Source organism: Acanthochromis polyacanthus, chromosome 22 (assembly GCF_021347895.1).
Source record: "Acanthochromis polyacanthus isolate Apoly-LR-REF ecotype Palm Island chromosome 22, KAUST_Apoly_ChrSc, whole genome shotgun sequence".
Lineage (NCBI taxonomy): Eukaryota > Metazoa > Chordata > Actinopteri > Pomacentridae > Acanthochromis > Acanthochromis polyacanthus.
This window is the reverse complement of record NC_067134.1, coordinates 9,109,662-9,128,400: the sequence shown is the minus strand read 5'-3', so window position 1 is coordinate 9,128,400 and position 18,739 is coordinate 9,109,662. Positions and strand designations below refer to the sequence as shown.

At 37.8% G+C, this 18,739-nt stretch overlaps 2 protein-coding genes across 3 annotated transcripts in view; both read left to right on the top strand.

Moving 5' to 3' along the window:
- Positions 1-11,281, top strand: part of si:ch211-132g1.1 (T-cell surface antigen CD2) — a 32,500-nt gene extending 21,219 nt beyond the window's left edge. For both annotated transcript variants that reach the window (XM_051941780.1, XM_051941779.1), the window contains 7 exons: positions 5,535-5,834; positions 5,919-6,001; positions 6,623-6,794; positions 6,906-6,971; positions 7,147-7,224; positions 8,177-8,409; positions 8,491-11,281. In XM_051941780.1, the coding sequence (XP_051797740.1) occupies positions 5,535-5,834; positions 5,919-6,001; positions 6,623-6,794; positions 6,906-6,971; positions 7,147-7,224; positions 8,177-8,409; positions 8,491-8,565 (1,007 nt within the window). In that variant the 3' untranslated portion in view covers positions 8,566-11,281. The remainder of the gene's footprint in view (positions 1-5,534; positions 5,835-5,918; positions 6,002-6,622; positions 6,795-6,905; positions 6,972-7,146; positions 7,225-8,176; positions 8,410-8,490) is intronic.
- Positions 11,282-15,539: 4,258 nt separating this feature from the next.
- The window catches only part of ptgfrnb (prostaglandin F2 receptor inhibitor b), a 98,910-nt gene continuing 95,710 nt past the window's right edge, over positions 15,540-18,739 (top strand). Inside the window, exon 1 of the mRNA XM_051941666.1 lies at positions 15,540-15,905. Coding sequence (XP_051797626.1) covers positions 15,860-15,905 — 46 coding nt within the window. The 5' untranslated portion in view covers positions 15,540-15,859. The remainder of the gene's footprint in view (positions 15,906-18,739) is intronic.

Sequence of the window (18,739 nt, the reverse complement as noted above, 5' to 3'; positions counted from 1 at the left end):
TCATGCAAAAATCACAGAAAAAGAGACAAAAATTATCCCAAAAGATGCTTAAATAACACAAAAAGACACAAAAAGCCACAAAAAGCTACAAAAATCACACAAAATACACAACAATGACACAAAATGATGCTTAAATGACAGAAAAATAACACAAGAAGGTACAAAAAGACACGAAAGGACACAAAAATCATGCAAAAATCACAGAAAAAGAGCCAAAAATTATCCTAAAAGATGCTTAAATAACACAAAAAGACACAAAAAGCGACAAAAATGACACAAAAGACACAAAAACGACACAAAATCATGCTTAAATGACAGAAAAATAATACAAGAAGATACAAAAATCACACAAAAAGACACAAACAGCACATAAAAATACTAAAACAACACAAATATGACATACAAAGACACAAAAGTGACACAACAGGATGCTTAAATAACACAAAAAGACAAAAAAGTGAAATAAAATGGACACAAAAAACAAAAAATCACGCAAAAGGATGCTTAAATAACGCAAAAGTGACACAAGATGGTACAAAATGACACAAAATGACACAAAAATTACACAAAAGTATGCTGAAATAACACAAAAAGACACAAAATCATACAAAAAAGATACTTAGATAACACAAAAATGACACAAGATGATACAAAATGACACAAGAAGATACAAAAATCCTACAAAAATCACACAAATGACACAAAAAGATTCTGAAATAACACACAAATGACACAAGATGGTACAAAATGACACAAAAGGATACAAAAAATCACACCAAAAAAGACAAAAAGATGCTGAAATAACACAAAATTACAGAAAAAAATCACAAAGGTGACACAACAAGATGCTTAAAAAGCAGAAAAATGACAGGAAATAACACAAAAATTACACAAAAAGAAAAATGGCACAATTCTGTGTCACAAACTGACAGAGAATCGTGTTCAGATGACATGAAAATGATTTGGTTTTGTCGTATTTTTAAATGAGACGCTTCAGAATTGATCATTTTAGATGAAACCTTGATCCAGCAGAGCAGATGGTGTTTGACACTCACTGACCACTGTGGGCTTTCAGATGATGAAGTGTTTGGAAAACGGCTGAAACGTTTATTTTCCAGTGGTTCTGGAAATGACTGAGGCTGACTGCATGGCTCATGTTCCCATTAATCTCCCTTCTCAGAATTTAGAAATCACTGATTTTACTCAGAACTGGATCCTCGTTGAAACGTTTCCACTCCCTCAGCCTTCAGATCTTTAGATGTTTAATAATAACAGCTCGTGTGGCTTCACGGCTGCTGGAGCGACCGAAGAGTGCAAAAAGACGACTCTGAGCTGCTTGTGGCTCGATGTGGTCGGAGCGCACAACAGGAAGTAGCATCACCATCACCACTGAGAGCTGCACAGTTTCATGTGTTATGCACAAACGCAGAGGAGGTGAAAGAAAAACCAGCCCCAAAGACACCACTGAAACGTTTGAATTAGCATCTACATTATAATCCCATCAGCTGCTGTCACAATGATGTGGAAACGACACGAAAACACACAAAAATGACCCGAAAAGATGCTTAAATCACACAAACACGGCACAGAAAGACACAATGACATGCAGAGGTGTTAAAAGGACATGGAAATGATGCATAATTACACAAAAAGACACAACAGGACACTTAAATAGCACAATAATGACACAAAAAGACACAAAAATGACATGGAGAAGTGTTAAAATGACATGGAAATGACACAAAAAGACACAAAAAGACAGAAAATTACACAAAATTGACACAAGAAGCCACAAAATGACACTAAAAGACACAAAGGAATGCTTAAATGACACAATAATGACACAAAAAAGACACAAAATTACACAAAAAAATGCACAAAAATGACACAAGAAGCCAGAACATGACATTAAAAGACACAAAGGAATGCTTAAATGACACAATAATGACACAAAAAGGCACAAAAATGACATGAAGTGTTAAAATGACATGGAAATGACACAAAAAGACACAAAAAGACAGAAAATTACACAAAATTGACACAAGAAGCCACAAAATGACACTGAAAGACACAAAGGAATGTTTAAATGACACAATAATGACACAAAAAGGCACAACAATGACATGTAGAGGTGTTAAAATGACATGGAAATGACACAAAATGACACAAAATGACACAAAAAAGACAGAAAATGATAAAAAAATGACACAAACGGATCCTTAAATGACACAAAAATTACACGAAAAGATGCTTAAATCACACAAACATGGCACAAAAAGACACCATGACATGCAGAGGTGTTAAAATGACATGGAAATGATGCATAATTACACAAAAAAGACACAAAAATGACACAAGAAGGCACAAAAAGACACAAAAGGATGCATAAAATAACACAATAATAACAGAAAAAGGTACAAAAATGACATGGAGAGGTGTTAAAATGGCACAAAATGACACAAAAATGCACAAAAATGACACGAAAAGATGCTTAAATAACACAAACATTGCACAAAAAGACACAATGACATGCAGAGGTGTTAAAATGACATGGAAATGATGCATAATTACACAAAGAGACACAACAGGACACTTAAATAGCACAATAATTACACAAAAATGCACGAAATGACACTAAAAGACACCAAGGGATGCTTTAATAACACAATAATGACACAAAAAAGACACAAAACGACACAAAAATGCACAAAAATGATACAAGAATCCAAAAAATGACACTAAAAGACACAAAGGAATGCTTAAATAACACAATAATGACACAAAAAGGCACAAAAATTACATGGAGAGGTGTTAAAATGGCACAAAAACACACAAAAGGATGCTTCAATGACACAGAAAACACAAAAATGATACAAAATTACACAAAAAGACACAAAAATCAAACAAAAGGAAGCTCAAATTATATAATAACGACGCGAAAATTACACGGAGAGGTGTTGAAATGACATGAAAATGACACAAAAATGCACAAAATGACACAGAAGGATGGTTACATGGCACAAAAAGGCACACAAATAATACAAATGAATGCTTAAATAACACAATAATGATAAGAAAATACACAAAAAGGCACAAAATGACAAAACAACACATAAAAATAACACAAGATGGCACAAAAAAACAAAAAAGGGTCCTTAAGTGACACAAAATGACAAAAATGCACAAAAACACACAAGAGAATCCTTAAATAACACAAAAATAACACAAAAAAATACAAAAATCACATAAAAATACTCAATCGGCACATAAAGATGTGACAATAACACAAATATGACAAACAAAGACACAAAAATGACACAAAAGGATGCTTAAATAATGCAAAAATGACACAAGAAGGCTCAAAATGACAAAAATACACAAAAAATGACACAAGAAGGCACAAAATGACACAAAACAATGTTTAAATAACACAATGATACAAAATGGCATGGAGAGGTGTTAAAATGACAAAAAGACACAAAAACGACATAAAGGGTGCCTAAATGACACAAAATGACACAAAACCCCATAAAAAGACAGAAATGACACAGAGAGGTGTTAGAATGGCAGAAAAGGACACAAAAGGATGCTCAAATTACACAATAATGGCACAAAAAGGCGTGAAAATAACAAAAAAATAGCATGAAGAGGTGTTAAAATTACATAAAAGTGGCACAAAAACACACAAAAATGACACAAGAATGCACAAAAAGACATAAAGTGATGCTTAAGTTACACAAAATGACACAATTATGATTAAATAAGACAATAATGATACGAAGAGACACAAAAATGGTCCAAAATGACACAAAATGTTCTAAAAATGGACAAAAAGCTCATTTCTAGCTCAGGAACCACTGAGGGCTTGTGTGCTTTAACATCTCACCAGCTCCAGCTGGTTTGCAGACGAAACATGAGACCACCCTAACCCTCACCCTGGTGTGTTGGTTGACGGCGGTTCCTCTGACTCCGCTTCATGTGGTGTGATCTGAAAACAACATCTCGTTTTAGCGCTGAGGAAATTACAAACAAACCCGATCTCAGACCAACGTACGAGCCCGAAACATTCCTCGTCTTCCCGGTTTGAATCGGCCGCTTGGTTCATCTTCTCCACGTTTGGATCAGTTCAGCCGCCAGAAGGACCGAAGCTTTGGGGAAAAAAGTTCCATCATGGATATTTATCAATGTGTCGAACACACTAATGACATAAAAAGACACAAAAATGACACACAAATGCACAACATGACCTGGAGAGGTGTTGAAATGACATGAAAACACACAAAAAGACACAAATGGACACAAAAGGGCACTTAAATAACAGAAAAATAACACGGAGAGGTGTTAAAATGACATGAAAAAGACCCAAAAACAAACAATAATGACAAAAACATGCTTAAATAACACAATAATGATACAAAAAGAGGCAAAAATGACATGGAGAGGTGTTGAAATGACAAGAAAACTACACAAAAACTCACAAAAAGGACAAAGAAGGACATAAAATGACACAAAAGGATGTTTAAATAACACAAACATGGCACTAAAAACCATAAAATGACACAAAACACACAACACACAAAAATGACACAATAAGACACAAAAATGACACAAAAAGACACAAAATGATGCTTAAATAACACAAAAAGACACAAAAATGACACAAAGGGATGCTTAAATGACACAATAATGACATAAATTGGTACAAAATGATACAAAATGACACAAAAAGATACAAAATGACATGGAGAGACATTGAAATAACCTGAAAATGACAACAAAACACACAAAAATGACACAAAAGCACACAAAAATCACAGATGTGTTAAAATGTCATGAAAATGACATAAAACACACACACAAACAGACACGAAAAGACACAAAATGACATGGAGAGGTGTTAAAATGACTTGAAAATGACACAAATATGAGACAAAAGGATGCTCAACTTACACAAAAAGACACAAAAATTATGTGTTTAAATGTAAAAAAGACAAAAAAAATGACACAACAGGATGCTGAAATAACACAAAAAGACAAAAAATGACACAAAATGGACCCAAAAAACAAAAATCACACAAAAGGATACTTAAATAACACAAAAATGACACAAGATGGTACAAAATGACATAAAAGGGCACAAAAATCACACAAAAATCACACAAATGACAAAACGGATGCTGAAATAGTACAGAAAGACACAAAATCACACAAAAAGATGCTTAAATAACACACAAATGACACATAAAGATGCAAAAATCAAACAAAAAGATAAGAAAAATCACACAAAAAATGCCTAAATAACGCACAAATGACACAAGACGGTACAAAATGACACAAAAGGATACAAAAGTCACACAAACATCACAGAAAAAATAGACTGGGGCTGCTCAAATAACACAAATGACACAACAAAGACACACAAAAAGCTAAATAACTAGCTCTTCATTTTGCTGTTTAAAATTTCTGAATTTGTTTCACATCGTTCTGGTTTTCGTAACACAACTGACGTCTAACTTGTGGTTCTGCCTCCGTAGACTCTAAGGATGTTTGCGACCAATACGCCGCCGTGGGGGACAGCGTCACCATCCAGCTGAAATACGAGTGGACAGACTCTGGAGTGAATGGTTTGAAATGGTGGAGAGACTATGACAATATAATTTATAGGAGAGGCCAGAAGTTTATCACACAGAAAACCGCTGATATTGATCAGGGCAACGGATCCCTGAAACTGACCAATGTGATGAAAGCAGACGAAGGCGGCTACACACCACAAGTTTACAAACCAGACGGAACGTCAGCCGTGACTTTGACGAGCATCCGTTTATGTGTGTTAGGTGAGTACAGATCATGTTCAGGTCGCTGTTCTGTTCTTCTTCCACGTCGTTTAATGTCGATCTAATCAGATCTGCTTCACTCAGAACGCGTCCAGAAGCCGGAAGTGAAATTCATGTGTCAAGGCTCAAAGAAAGAAAACGTTGAGTTTACCTGCACTCCTGATAAGGTGAGAACATATTTTAAATGAGACCGTGTGGACTGTTTTCCACATTAATGATGATGTTTGAAGAATCTAAAGGCAAAAAGTCAAGAAAGAAAGAAAGAAAGAAAGTAGTACGTGTACTCGAGACCAGTTTGTCAAGTTTTAAATTACTGACCCATAACTACACTACAGTCAATCTACGACAGTCCTGACGGTGAAGCACGGAGGTGGGAGTGTGATGACTTCAGACACGAATTACTAGAAAATTCCACTCAATTATCAAAGAGGACAAAAGGATGAAGTGATGACGTTTTATATCCAAAATTTCCAAAGTAAAGTCTGAACAATCAATGGAAATTTGACATCCAACCACGAGGCGGGGATTCTGGTTTAATGTCGAGCAAGTTCCCACGAAACCCCAAATCAAGAGCCCTTTATCTTTAAATTATGAAGTAAAAACAGTTTGATGAATATTCTTCCATGTTTAGTTACACGGCTCAGTGTATTTAAAGACAAGCTAATCAAACCGTCAGAAAGTAGTCCATATACTCGAGTTCACACAGTGTTTTCTGTTATCCTTAAACATCTACATGTTCTTAAGATGACCACGTAACCAATCTGTTCATTTTGTTTTTTCCCCGACAGAAAGACCTGGATGTCAAATTTCAATGGCTTCAGAAAGATAAGGTGGTGGCAACAAGCCGAACTCTGAAACGTGAATCCGCAAAAGTTGAAAATGAGGTATTTACCTGTAACGTTTCCAACGAGGTCAGCTTCGCGATCAGCGAGTCCATAACTCAAAACTGCTCCAAATCTGGTGGGTGTTCCGTCATTTAACTGTTTTATGGAGCAAGATGTGGTTGAACCAGTGACTTTTACCTCCCATACGACAAAAATCAGACATTTCCTCTTCCTGTGTTTCCTCCAGGAGGTATTACATTTCCTGAAAAAGTATTCGGAATTGATATCTGGATCATTGTCGGCGGAGGAGCTGGTATGTTTGGTCGCTAGCGTAAAATACAGCTGCATCTTTGATTAGATGAATAAACTAATGTCTTGTTTACATTTCCTCACACTGGAGTTAAGCTTGAAGGAACGGCACACAGAGTTATTGTTTGTTTTAATCGTTCACTTTTGCATGTGTTGTTGTCGACATCCGTCCTTATCAGGGATCGTTTTGTTGCTGATCATCCTGGTTATTATTTGCTGCCTCCGGGCCAGACGGACGAAGAGAATGCGACTGAAGGGTGAGAATTTCACAACAAATATGAATAAATTCCACTGCACTAGAGACAGTTTAAGCAAATGTGAAGCTCCCCACCTTCCATGCAGCACTTTAAGGCTCCTGTAGCACTTCTGAACTGAAGAAGCCAGTTTTGTCTTCAACATTAAACTCAAGCCTTTGGTAGGGACAATTGCTATGCAGGAAAAATGGCAAAGTCCAATTGCGACACTTCACAAAAGAAGGAAGGAAGTCTTCAAAAAAGGAAACAAATCTACCGCACAGAATGAGCAGTAAAGATTCAAGAGCTGAAAAACAAACATAAAGAGACACACAATGACCACAGAAAGACACAAAATGACCACAAAGAGACACAAAATCCCTCTGAAATAAGCAAAGTGACTTCAAAGAGGCAATAAATGCACACAAAAAGATGCAAAATGACCACAAAGACAACATGTTTGGTGTGAACCTGACCAGGACTACCACAGTGAATGAAAAGATGTCAGAGATATTTACTATAGATGAGTGTCTATGGATAAACCAAAATACGTCTGACAAGATAAGTCCTAGTGTGCAGAAGCTTGAAGAAGAGGAATATTCATGAGAACCATCCAGAGAACTAAATCACACAAGAGGTTCTACAGAAGTTTGTCTCCTGGCTTGAATCCAAAAGAACACTTTGGGGCATTTTAAAGAGAATTTAGATCAACACGATCGACAAGGAATGTCAGAATCTTCTTCTATTTTGACAAGGAGTCTGTCAGTACATGTCCAAATGGGCCTACAAAGTATTGGTAAAACACAGTTTGAATCTCAGTCCTGAAGGTTGTACTGACTTTCGTTGACTTCCTAATGGAGGGGTCTGGATTTTTAACTGAACTTCAAAGCAAATCCACAACTCAGAGGTGATCCAGATGTTGCTTGTAGATGTGATTCTCCTGGTCCAACTGTCAACTTATCTTCTTACTCGACAGATGAGGGGGAGTTTCGCTTGCAGTTCACGCGTCCTGAACAACATCCACAGTATAGCCATCCTGCTGATCGCCACCAGCACCACCAACACCAACATCGTCACCACCAGCAGCAGCCGGCCGGCCACACCGGACCTCGACAGCATCGCTCCAAGCAGCACCGCAACCAGCCTCTTCCCAAAACCCCGGACCAGGCCAACGGAGCCCCTCAGCCCAGCCCCAGGAGATCCGCTCAGGTGGGTCGACGTGGATTAAAAAACCACAGCTAAGAAATGTAGAAAGCTTCTGTTTATCTGACGCTCCGTTTCCCCCCTCAGCCTCCCAAACCGGCTAACGACGAGCAGCCGCCTCCTCTTCCTCAGCCGAGGAAGAAAGCTCCCAAAAAAGTGTGAGTTCAGAGAGCAGACGGCATCTTCTGGTTTCCGTTCCACCGATGAAGCAGAACTCCACCGGGGAAGATGCTCCTCTGTGGCCGTTAGACATTCCGATCGGATCGAAAACAATCTGAGCAAACTTTGTTAAGACGTTTATAATCCTAAAAGCTGAACTCAAACTATAAATCTTCACTTTTCTGATGTTAGTGCTTCGTTCTGTTCTGTTCTGTTTATCCGAGTCTCACAAGAGATGAAAACAAACTATGAGAATGATCAAACTTTTAATCGTGTCAAACTGAGTTCCAAACTGATGTTTTTTAAATACTTTTTATATGTTTTATAGGTTTAGATTATATGTCAAATAGCACATAAATGCGCTCCAGTGCAGGACATGTAATGTGTATTTTACTCAGCTGTAAATGTGTACAGTTACCTACAACTTCATGTCACTGCTAGTTATTCCATATTTGCGTGACATTTTGGACAAATGACTTCTTTTACTTTCTTGCCAGCCGTTAAATGAGTAGATTGGTGTCACTCTGATCTCTGTGTATAAAGCTAAAGCTTAGCAACTTAGCATAGCTTAGCTTAGCGTAAAGCCTGCAAGAGTACAGCTAGATTGGCTCAATCAGAACCTCTGAAGCTCACATATGAGACAGATGTGGTTTTTCAGAGTCAGTATTGATTATTAGTAATGGGAGCGATCAATAACCGATATTTGGAAGTGATGTAACACAAACTCCACCTTAAAACTTTGTTGAAAAAATGCTGGATACAAGATCAGGCGCTAATTCAAAGACTAACAAAAGTGTACTGGAGTTAGTTTAATTATTGACCAAGTGAAAAGGTTTTTGTCACGTTTCCATGGTAACCAGCGAGTTAAAGCAGGTTGATTCCGGGTAATTCAGACTTTATGCTAGGCTAAGCTAACTGGCTAATGGACACAGCTAATGTACGAGTGTCACCAATCTACTCATCTGAAATATCGATAAAAAATTCATCACGATAAAATGCTGCATTTCAGGTTGATATTAATAATTATTGATCATTTTTATGAGTCTTTTTTTTAACAAAAAAGCACATGAGAAAAAAATTGAATTAGAATTTAACCACTTAAGCCTAAATACAACTATGACAAACACAAATAAATACAGAAATAAAATACAAAAAAACAACAAAAAAGGATAAAGGGATATTCTGATCTTGAGATATCTCAAATAAAGCAGAGATAATCAATGAATTGCTGTTAATAATTTTGCTTTGTGAAAATATGCATGTCAGTAATAGGGCTGGACCCGAATATCCTGAATATGTCGAATATCCGAATATTAGTTCACTACGGCGGTATCCGGATATTAATTTTGGTATCCGAATATTCGTGCCCCCCCCCGGTCAGATGTTACCGGGCGGAAAAGAATATGCGGCGTTACTGTTGTCCCTCCACCTTCGGCCCACATCGGCTCATCTCGTCCTGTGATCACATAAACATATACACATATGTCTATGTGATCACCCCCTCCTCCCCCAGATGAAAATATTCGGAGCTCGTCTCTTCCCTGCGCCTTCGGCCCACTTCGACTCATCCCGCCATGTTCTTCGGCTCATTTCGGCTCCTCCATTCGTGTTTGTAAACACCACCCGAATGGCCGGGTTGCTGCAGACTCTGACGTCACGCTTCATTTCGTTGCATAAACACAAGACAAGATGCTGAAGACCTCCGTGGTTTGGCAATTCTTCAGTTTAACTGAAGACAAAACGAAGGCAAAATTTGGACCCGGGAGACCAGATGAACGGATCCGAATATTCAGGCCGTCTCCACCACAAGCGCCGCCCCCCGTCGGACATTAGCGTTAGCGTTATCTGAATATTCGGAGGCTAGAAACCATTATTCGGGCCAGCCCTAGTCAGTAAATGTATAGTGTAATGTCTTGTGTTGCTGCCTCGTATTGTTTAGTACTGTAGAGACCAGAGAGGCGTCACTCAGACTACAGTTCATGTTAAAGCAGAGAGCATTGTGGGAGTTTAGCTAGCTACAGGCCATAATGACAAAGACTTCAGAGGAGGTTAATGACCTCCAACCAGAGGTCAAACATTAAATTAAAGCCAGAGGAAATTTCTGAGGCAAGATACTGCTCAGTAAAAACTAGACAACATGGGAAATGCAGCCTAAAAAATATATAATAAATACGCAACAATAGTGAAATAAATATTAACGCTCTGTCTGTGTCTTTCATTAATAATGCTGCCGATTAAAAAAAAAAGGGGATGTTTAAAATGTGCACTGAAGGTAATTAATGGCGCATTTAAGTGAAAACTATCAAACTACTTTATTAGTTTTGATGAAGCATTTATCGCAGATCTGTGTCGTTTTATCCTCAAAATGCCAAACTAATCATTCAAACTGATTTCTCATGTAAACCATTTCTTTGCTTTTGTTTTTGCTGCCTACAAACTAAGTTGCACAGCTGTAGCACTGATACGAGTCACATTTTCTTTGCTCCACAACGTGATCTGATTTGTGCATTTGACCAATTTTACACCCACATTGTGTAGTAGTAGTGTTAACATCTTTTTTTGCTGCATCTGTTCTTTACCAAACAAACTACGTGTCATTTTTCTTCTGTTTTGCTCATTTTTCACCCAAATGTAAACCCTCAACTGTATGACATTTAATTTAACAAACATTTACTGTGTCTGCGGTGAAGTCTTTCAAAATAAACGCTGTCAATTATGATGTGTGTGTTCCAGATAAATGCGCGCGCTGCGTCATTTTCACCTCTGCAGCTCGATGCTTTCAGGTCGATGCAGAGAAGCGTTACAGACAGATGTCCTCCACATATCCTGTGTGTTTTTGCTGAAAATGTGTTTGTGGTTTTTGTCGAGTGCAACTCGCTGAGCGCCATGTGAGTGTGAGATTGTGATCTGTGTGTGTGTGTTTTCCTGTCACTGACAGCTTTATCCTGACAGAAAACGACAACATTTAGCTGCCAAAGTGGACCTTTTTGCTGCTGTTTTAACATGAGGTCATTTTGTTTGAGGTTTTTTCGGTACTCTTTTTCGTGTTCGGCTTTATTATTTTCACACCTTTTAATCTGCCCAAGCATGTTGTCGTCTTTAAAAGAAACAAACCAGAGAAAACAGTGCTGTTAAACGTCATTTTAGAGTGATGGTAAGAGTGGAAAACAGAAGTGTTTTAGTGATTTCAATCTCTGACACACAGGTTTAACATTTCCCTTCTGAATTTCATAAATCTGGAAACAAAAGGAGCCTTTATAGAAATCTCAGAAGAAAATGAACGTGCTAAATATGTTGAACGCTTGAGATTCAACAAAAACAAAGTGGTTTGAACTCTGAGCAGCAATTTCTGGATGTTTATTCGCACATTTTTACTCACTGAGGCTCATTTTTCACAGTAAAATAAACTATAGAAGCAAAGAAACACTGGACAGAACATGCTAAAATGACAAAAAATCTTGTCTTAATTCTTAATTTTACAGTAACAAAAAAAGGTAATATACCTGCACAGCATTTTTAAAGTGCCCACAGGGGTTAGAAATGCTGAAAAATAAACAGTATCACTGCGTTATTTAACAATTTTTGTTATGTTGTGTCCAGTTTTTGTTATTTGAGGTTCCTTTTGTTGTTTTGTGTTGCTTTTATTGTTGTTCAGTGTCTTATTTTGTGTCTATTTTTGTTGTTTTCGGACTGTAGCTAGCAACAGGGCACCATGACAAAGACTTCTGTGGTCGTTAATGACCTCCAACCAGAACTCCTGTGTTTCAGACAAACTGGTGGTCACTTGTTTGTCATTTTGGCTCATTTTGTGCCTTGATTTTGTCAATTTGTTGCTTTTGTTGTGTTCTTTTTTGTCATTTTCAGTTATTTTGTGGCCAGTGTTTGCTGTTTGAGTTTCATTTTGTTGTTTTGTGTTACTTTTTTTGGTCATTTTGTGTCTCTTTTTAGTTTTTGTGCAGTTTTGTGTCTCTTTTTCTGACATATTGTTACACCAGGCGTCACTCTGACTGCAGTTCATGTTGAAAAGCAGAAAGCATTGTGGGAGTTTGCCTAGCAACAGGGCACCATGACAAAGACTTCTGTGGTAGCTAATGACCTCCAACCAGAACTCCAGTGTTTTAGACAAACTGGTGGTCACTTGTTTGTCATTTTTTCTTCTTTTATGTCTTGCTTTTGCCAATTCATTTTGTCATTTTGTGTCTATTTTTTGTTGAAATTTGTTTTGTGTTGCTTCTGTTGTCATTCTATGTCTCATTTGTGTCATTCTCTCTGTTTTTTGTCATTTCAAGACTCGCTTTTTTCATGATGACATTTGTTTCCATACACTGCCTGCAGTTCAACCAAAAAGTCCCAGAATTTTTTTAAAAATATTTTTTGTCTTGTAGCTGTTGGTTGCAGCTGAGTTAGTTACGACTTCACAGTTGAACCGTGTAACACAGAATTTTGTGTTTTTTTGCAGAATCTGGTTAAAGCTAACTTTTGATTTTATTTGTTATTTTTGGCCAAATTTCAGATTAAAAATCTCAGAATTAAGCAACTTTCAAGCTTCGATTTGGTTTTCTAATGGAACGGGACGTCACAAGGGAGCAGATTAAACACAGGAAAGTTGAAAATCTGATAATTATTTCTATTTATACCGTCTTCTTGCTGTTAAAAATGGTGTAGCTTAAAATAAACATTACTCTTCACAGCTGCTGTGTTGAAAGGAGGACTTTTTATGACTTTTAATGCATTTTGCTGCTGATTTCATGTCTGATGCATATTTACAGATTTCGTCCACCAGATGGAGCCGTAGCGTTTTGTTTTTACACAGTTCTCATAAAAATCCATTTAAAAAGGCTCTGTTGTTAAGAGTTATAATAAAATAAATCAAATCAATAAAATACTGGTGATGTGAAGCTGAGTGATTTTACTGATGTCCTCTCAACCGGCCACAAACTAAATTAAACTCTAAACTTTGACTCCATTCTGCTGCTCAAACTGAATGTTTCATGCAGTACTTTTACTGGTAATGGAGTATTTTTACTCCTGAGTAAAGGAATGCTTCTTCTAGCAGCCAGCAGGGGGCGTCAGGCTCCACCTTTTCCCTCCGTTTAGTCAGAATTCAGCGTTTAAAGTCCAAAAAAAGCTGCTCAGGTGAAGAGTTTATGGATCATCGTTTCCTTTTCACGTTCTTCCTCTCTGTGAGCTGGTTTATGGTCTGGCAGGAGTTCAGTCTAATAAAAGCTGCTCCAGTTGAGCTGGTTAATGAGTGACAGAGCAGCCAGATAAGTTGGTCTGAACAGATGCTGTGTTTGGTTTTAACCTCCGACCTCGAGGCCGCAGACGCTGAACTTTAACCTCCTGCTGGGTTTAAATAAAAACACACAACAGGAAGGAGTCTGGTTGGGTTAAAACGGCTTCTTCTCTCTGCTTATCTTTAAATAGTTGGTAAAATGTGTATTTTAGTCGCTTTCTGCATTAAATTACTGCCTCTCCTCCACATTGTTGACATTTTTTGATTTTAACGCTTCCTGTTTATTATGTGTATTTAATAAACCCCCTACATTTAAAACCTTCTCTTTTTCCTTAACAATCCATACTACACTCAGTTTTATATTTTTTTATGATGATTTTAGAGTAAAGTTTTATTATGTCAGAATTAACAGAAAAGAGATTTGCTTCTCACAGTGTCTTTGTTCATTTACAATAAGATATAATTGATGATATATATATACAAATATATATATATATGTTAGATAAAAAACTATACGATACAGTAAGATGTGATGATCGACGGTATGTCATGTTATAATGTGATACAATGTGATATGATATGATAAATGTGATGCGATACAATACGATACTATATATGACCGAATGCAGTGCTATTTGGTACAATATGGTGAGATACAATGCGGTGCAATGTGATGCAATATCATAAAATATGATAAGACACGACGCAACAAAATACAATGTGAAATGATGTGATATGATATGAGATATGATAAAACACAGTACAATGTGATATAATACAATACGACGTGATGTGATGCAAAAAATATGATATAATATGATCCAATATTGTCGATGCAGTACGATAAAATGCGATATGATAAATGTGATAAAATCTGATATTATAAAATGTGCTAACAAAATGTGATGATAAAATGCGATGATAAAATGCCATAAAATGATATGATAAAATGGGATATGATAAAATGCGATGATAAAATGCGATATGATAAAATGCGATATGACAAAATGCAATATGATAAAATGTGATGATAAAATGGAATATGATAAAATGTGATATGATAAAATGCGATATGATAAAATGGAATATGATAAAATGTGATGACAAAATGGAATATGATAAAATGCGATGATAAAATGGAATATGATAAAATGCAATGATAAAATGCAATGATACAATGCAATGATACAATGTGATATGAGAAAATGTGATAACGTGATATGGTAAAATGTGACATGATAAAATGTGGTATGATAAAATGGGATGATAAAATGGAATATGATAAAATGTGATATGATAAAATGCGATATGACAAAATTCAATATGATAAAATGTGATGATAAAATGGAATATGATAAAATGTGATATGATAAAATGCAATATGATAAAGTCTGACATATGATAAAAATGCGATATGATAAAATGCAATATGATAAAAAGACTGGATAGAATACAATTCAGTGCAACTCCTTGGTACTTGTCATCAGTTTATTTGCCTAAAATCTCTTTAAATTTGACTTTTTTTATTGACTGATCAGGCTTCACTGGCCTCATCTCTCTGGTGTCCTTGAACGCATCACAGTTAAAAACCAACTCCAAGTTAAATCCACTTAGTCACAACAGACAGAAATGAAGACATTAGTATGAATTCTGGGACACATCACGTGACGACAGATAATAAAATATGTGAACCATAAAACTTGATGTTTGTCTCCACCTGGGACCTCCTCCCTCCTCTTCCTCCCTCCTCCCTCCCCGTCCTCCTCCTCCTTCCCTCTCACTCGTTAAACCGGTTCGGTGTCGGTGTGTGGACCATGTAAACGCTCCACCGGGTCTCGGACTTGGTGTCTCCGGATTAAAGCAGCTCTGTGCGTCCGATTTGCGTCGCGGCTCCGCCCGGTGTGCGGTGCGGTGCGGTGCGGTCGGTGCGGTGCCTCTAGACTTTTTTTTATTGGATCGTCGGACGGCGGCGGGAGCGGACCGGTGTGAGCCCCACGCAGGACAAAGAAGCCCGGAGGAATCACGGGGAAAGCAGCGGAGTGGAACTAGACGTCAGCGGGAATGGAGACGCGCCTCTTGCCGCTCACCTTTGCTCTGCTCCTCCTCGGTAAGACACGTCTCTTTGCGTCGCTGCTGCTGCTGGCGGCTAATTAAGTCCAAACCGACGTCGAACTCCATTTTGAAATCTGACAATTTAAGATTTCCTCGCTTGTCGGTGCACCCACACACCTTGTTTAACCTCAGCTGACACATTTCCCACATCTTCCACACCCGATACCCAGTTCGGCGTATATCTAACCCACAAAGCACCTCTTCTTTTGTACGTATTTTAAAGTTTTCTAACTGCTAGCTGCGGCTGCCCGCTGTGCATTTCGACGTGGGAATTTGGGGAGTGCGGGCGGCGAACAGAACCAAAAAGTTGGCGTTTGAGTGAAGCAGGGCCGTCAGACTGTCTGTTGGATTATGCCGAATGAAAGCGTGAATATAAAATGTTAAAAATAAGCCAGGAGTTGTGTTCTTAAACGTGAGAATGCGCGAAGGTGAAGAGTTCATTTAAAAACGCGCTATTTCTCAATGGAGTTTGGTACTGGGTGGGAGGGAGAGTTGTGGCTGTTTCTGCCTTAAATGAGCTGTCTCACTGTGTAGAAACTGCTGGTTAGCTGAGCTACCGAGGGGTGAGGTTAATTAATTAATTAATTAATTAATGAGAGCAGACATTAGTAGTAGACCACCTACTATCTGACATTGATTTAATGGAGGAGCTGTTTTTTTTGTTTTAAGTTGCTCTGATGAACCCAGAAGCTTCCATTAAGACCAGTTAGGGAACCAGAGGTCCGGTCCACTGCTGAGGCCGCTGCCATATGTCTGCGGGCTCTCCTGTGTGTGACTTGGCTTAAATTAGTGCAGCGTAGGACGATCAAATGTCGCCCATGCTGTGAGTATTTCTGTAGATGTGTGCGTGCAGCGACAGTCGTCTGTTAATGGGAGCATGAACAACCTGCCGTGACCTGAGGTGACCCCTGCAGACATCCAACCACACTTTCCCTGGCACCTTTTCCTTCTGAAATAGTTCAATACCTTAAGGAGAAACCAATAAAGGATCCAAGAAATCCAAATTTCAACTCTTAATTAGTCTAATTAACCTCCTTAATGATTTATTCTTCTATTATATTCAGGTAAAGTAGTGTTTTGATCCCCGATATGTACATTACTGAGGTAAAATCACAACTTAAATATAGTCTTAACTCCAATATCTACACCCTCTAATACCAGTCCTAATCATTGGGCTTTACAAAACTGGCATTAGAACACTTTGGTACCAAGCTAATCCAGTAATTGAGTCATTCAGTGTCAGCCAAGGTGGACTCATCTCTAGCATCTGAATTTCATTTTTTTAGCTGAAATTCCAACATTTTCATCAAATTTCACCCAATGAAATTCTTCAATTAATCCCTTTCAGACGTCCACATCTCTTGAAGTTTACGTCTTTCAAGAGTTTTCAGGAGTTTCTGGAGATGTTTGTGAATTGACATTAAATCTGTGAATGTGAGAGTTCAAAAAAAGGTCAAAAATATGTTATACATTTCAAATGGTGGACTTCCTGTTGTACAAATTACAAAAACATCAATGTAGGTGAAAATATCCTGCGGAGGCAAATTTTCACAGATGTTGCAGGGGGCGCTATGGAGCCATTTTGCCACACATACGCACAAGTCTCAAAAAACATTAAATTTTTGCCACCTTAGATGTTTGTGCAATTTTCCTGCATTTTTTAGCATCATTAGCTTCTCAAAAATTAGATTATACTCATAACTCATTGCATTCCAATAGAGTCTTTGCCTCTCTGTCGGTGCTCAGGCCCTAGAAAAATTGTAATAATTAAAGCTGCAAGCACCGTTGATCAGCTCCTTGCCACCAGCTGGCGCTAGGACTGAGAATGGATATTGTCATATGGATGTGATCAGGGCAGGACTCTGATCAAACATGTGAAATTTGAGGCAGATTGGAGCATGTACAGGAGAGTTAGACAGCACTTCCTGTTTCATGGTGAAGCATCGAAGTTCAGGGGGTCGGCATGGTCATCCACTTTGACTGATGGGGAAGATTTTCATAACTTTTCATCATTAATGCCTGTTTTGTATATATTTGGCAAATCTGAGTTGTCTTGGAGTTACCCCAGACCCAAAAATAACCCCTGAAAATGATGAAAAAATCAATAGAAATCTCACAATGAATTCAAAATGGTGGACTTCCTGTTGTACATACACCTACTAAATTTCATAGATGTCGGTGAAACTTCCTGCGGAGACCAATTTTTACAAATGTACGGGGGGGGTTGGAGCCATTTTTGCAACACACATGCACAAGTCCCATAAAATATCAAAATTTTCACCACTTCAGATGCTTGTTGTGCTAATTTTCCTGCGTTTTGTTCCTCAGAACTGCGAATCACTCGACGGGAAGTGCTTTCAGGTTCTGATAAACTGCTGTCAATTATTAAACTGCTCCGTTCTGGCATCGAAACAAATAATGAGTCACAGTTTTACAAGTTGTTTCCATCGTGCAGCAGTTTTACTGAACAGGTTTTGTTTATTTAATGACCTGTGGGTCAGACAGGAAGTGCTACCAAACGTGTCTTTAAAAGACAAAGCTGAGGGGAACTTAGCATCTGAAATTTGAATTTTATTTTTAGCTCCTGTCGCATTTGTATTCACTGTTGGTTCATTTTTCACTGTAGTATGAAGTCCTGAACCTCTGAGGAAGCAGAGCGAAGTTAGAATATCATAAATCGGAAAGAAAAAAACTTGAATGTCTTTGATGATTGGACCAAAAATGAAAAGAACCTGGAATTAACATGTGCAATGTTATTATTCCAAGTTTTCTCTGCTGTGCACTGCCTGCAGTTCAGCTGGAAAGTTAAGGAATTTTTATCAGCTGACC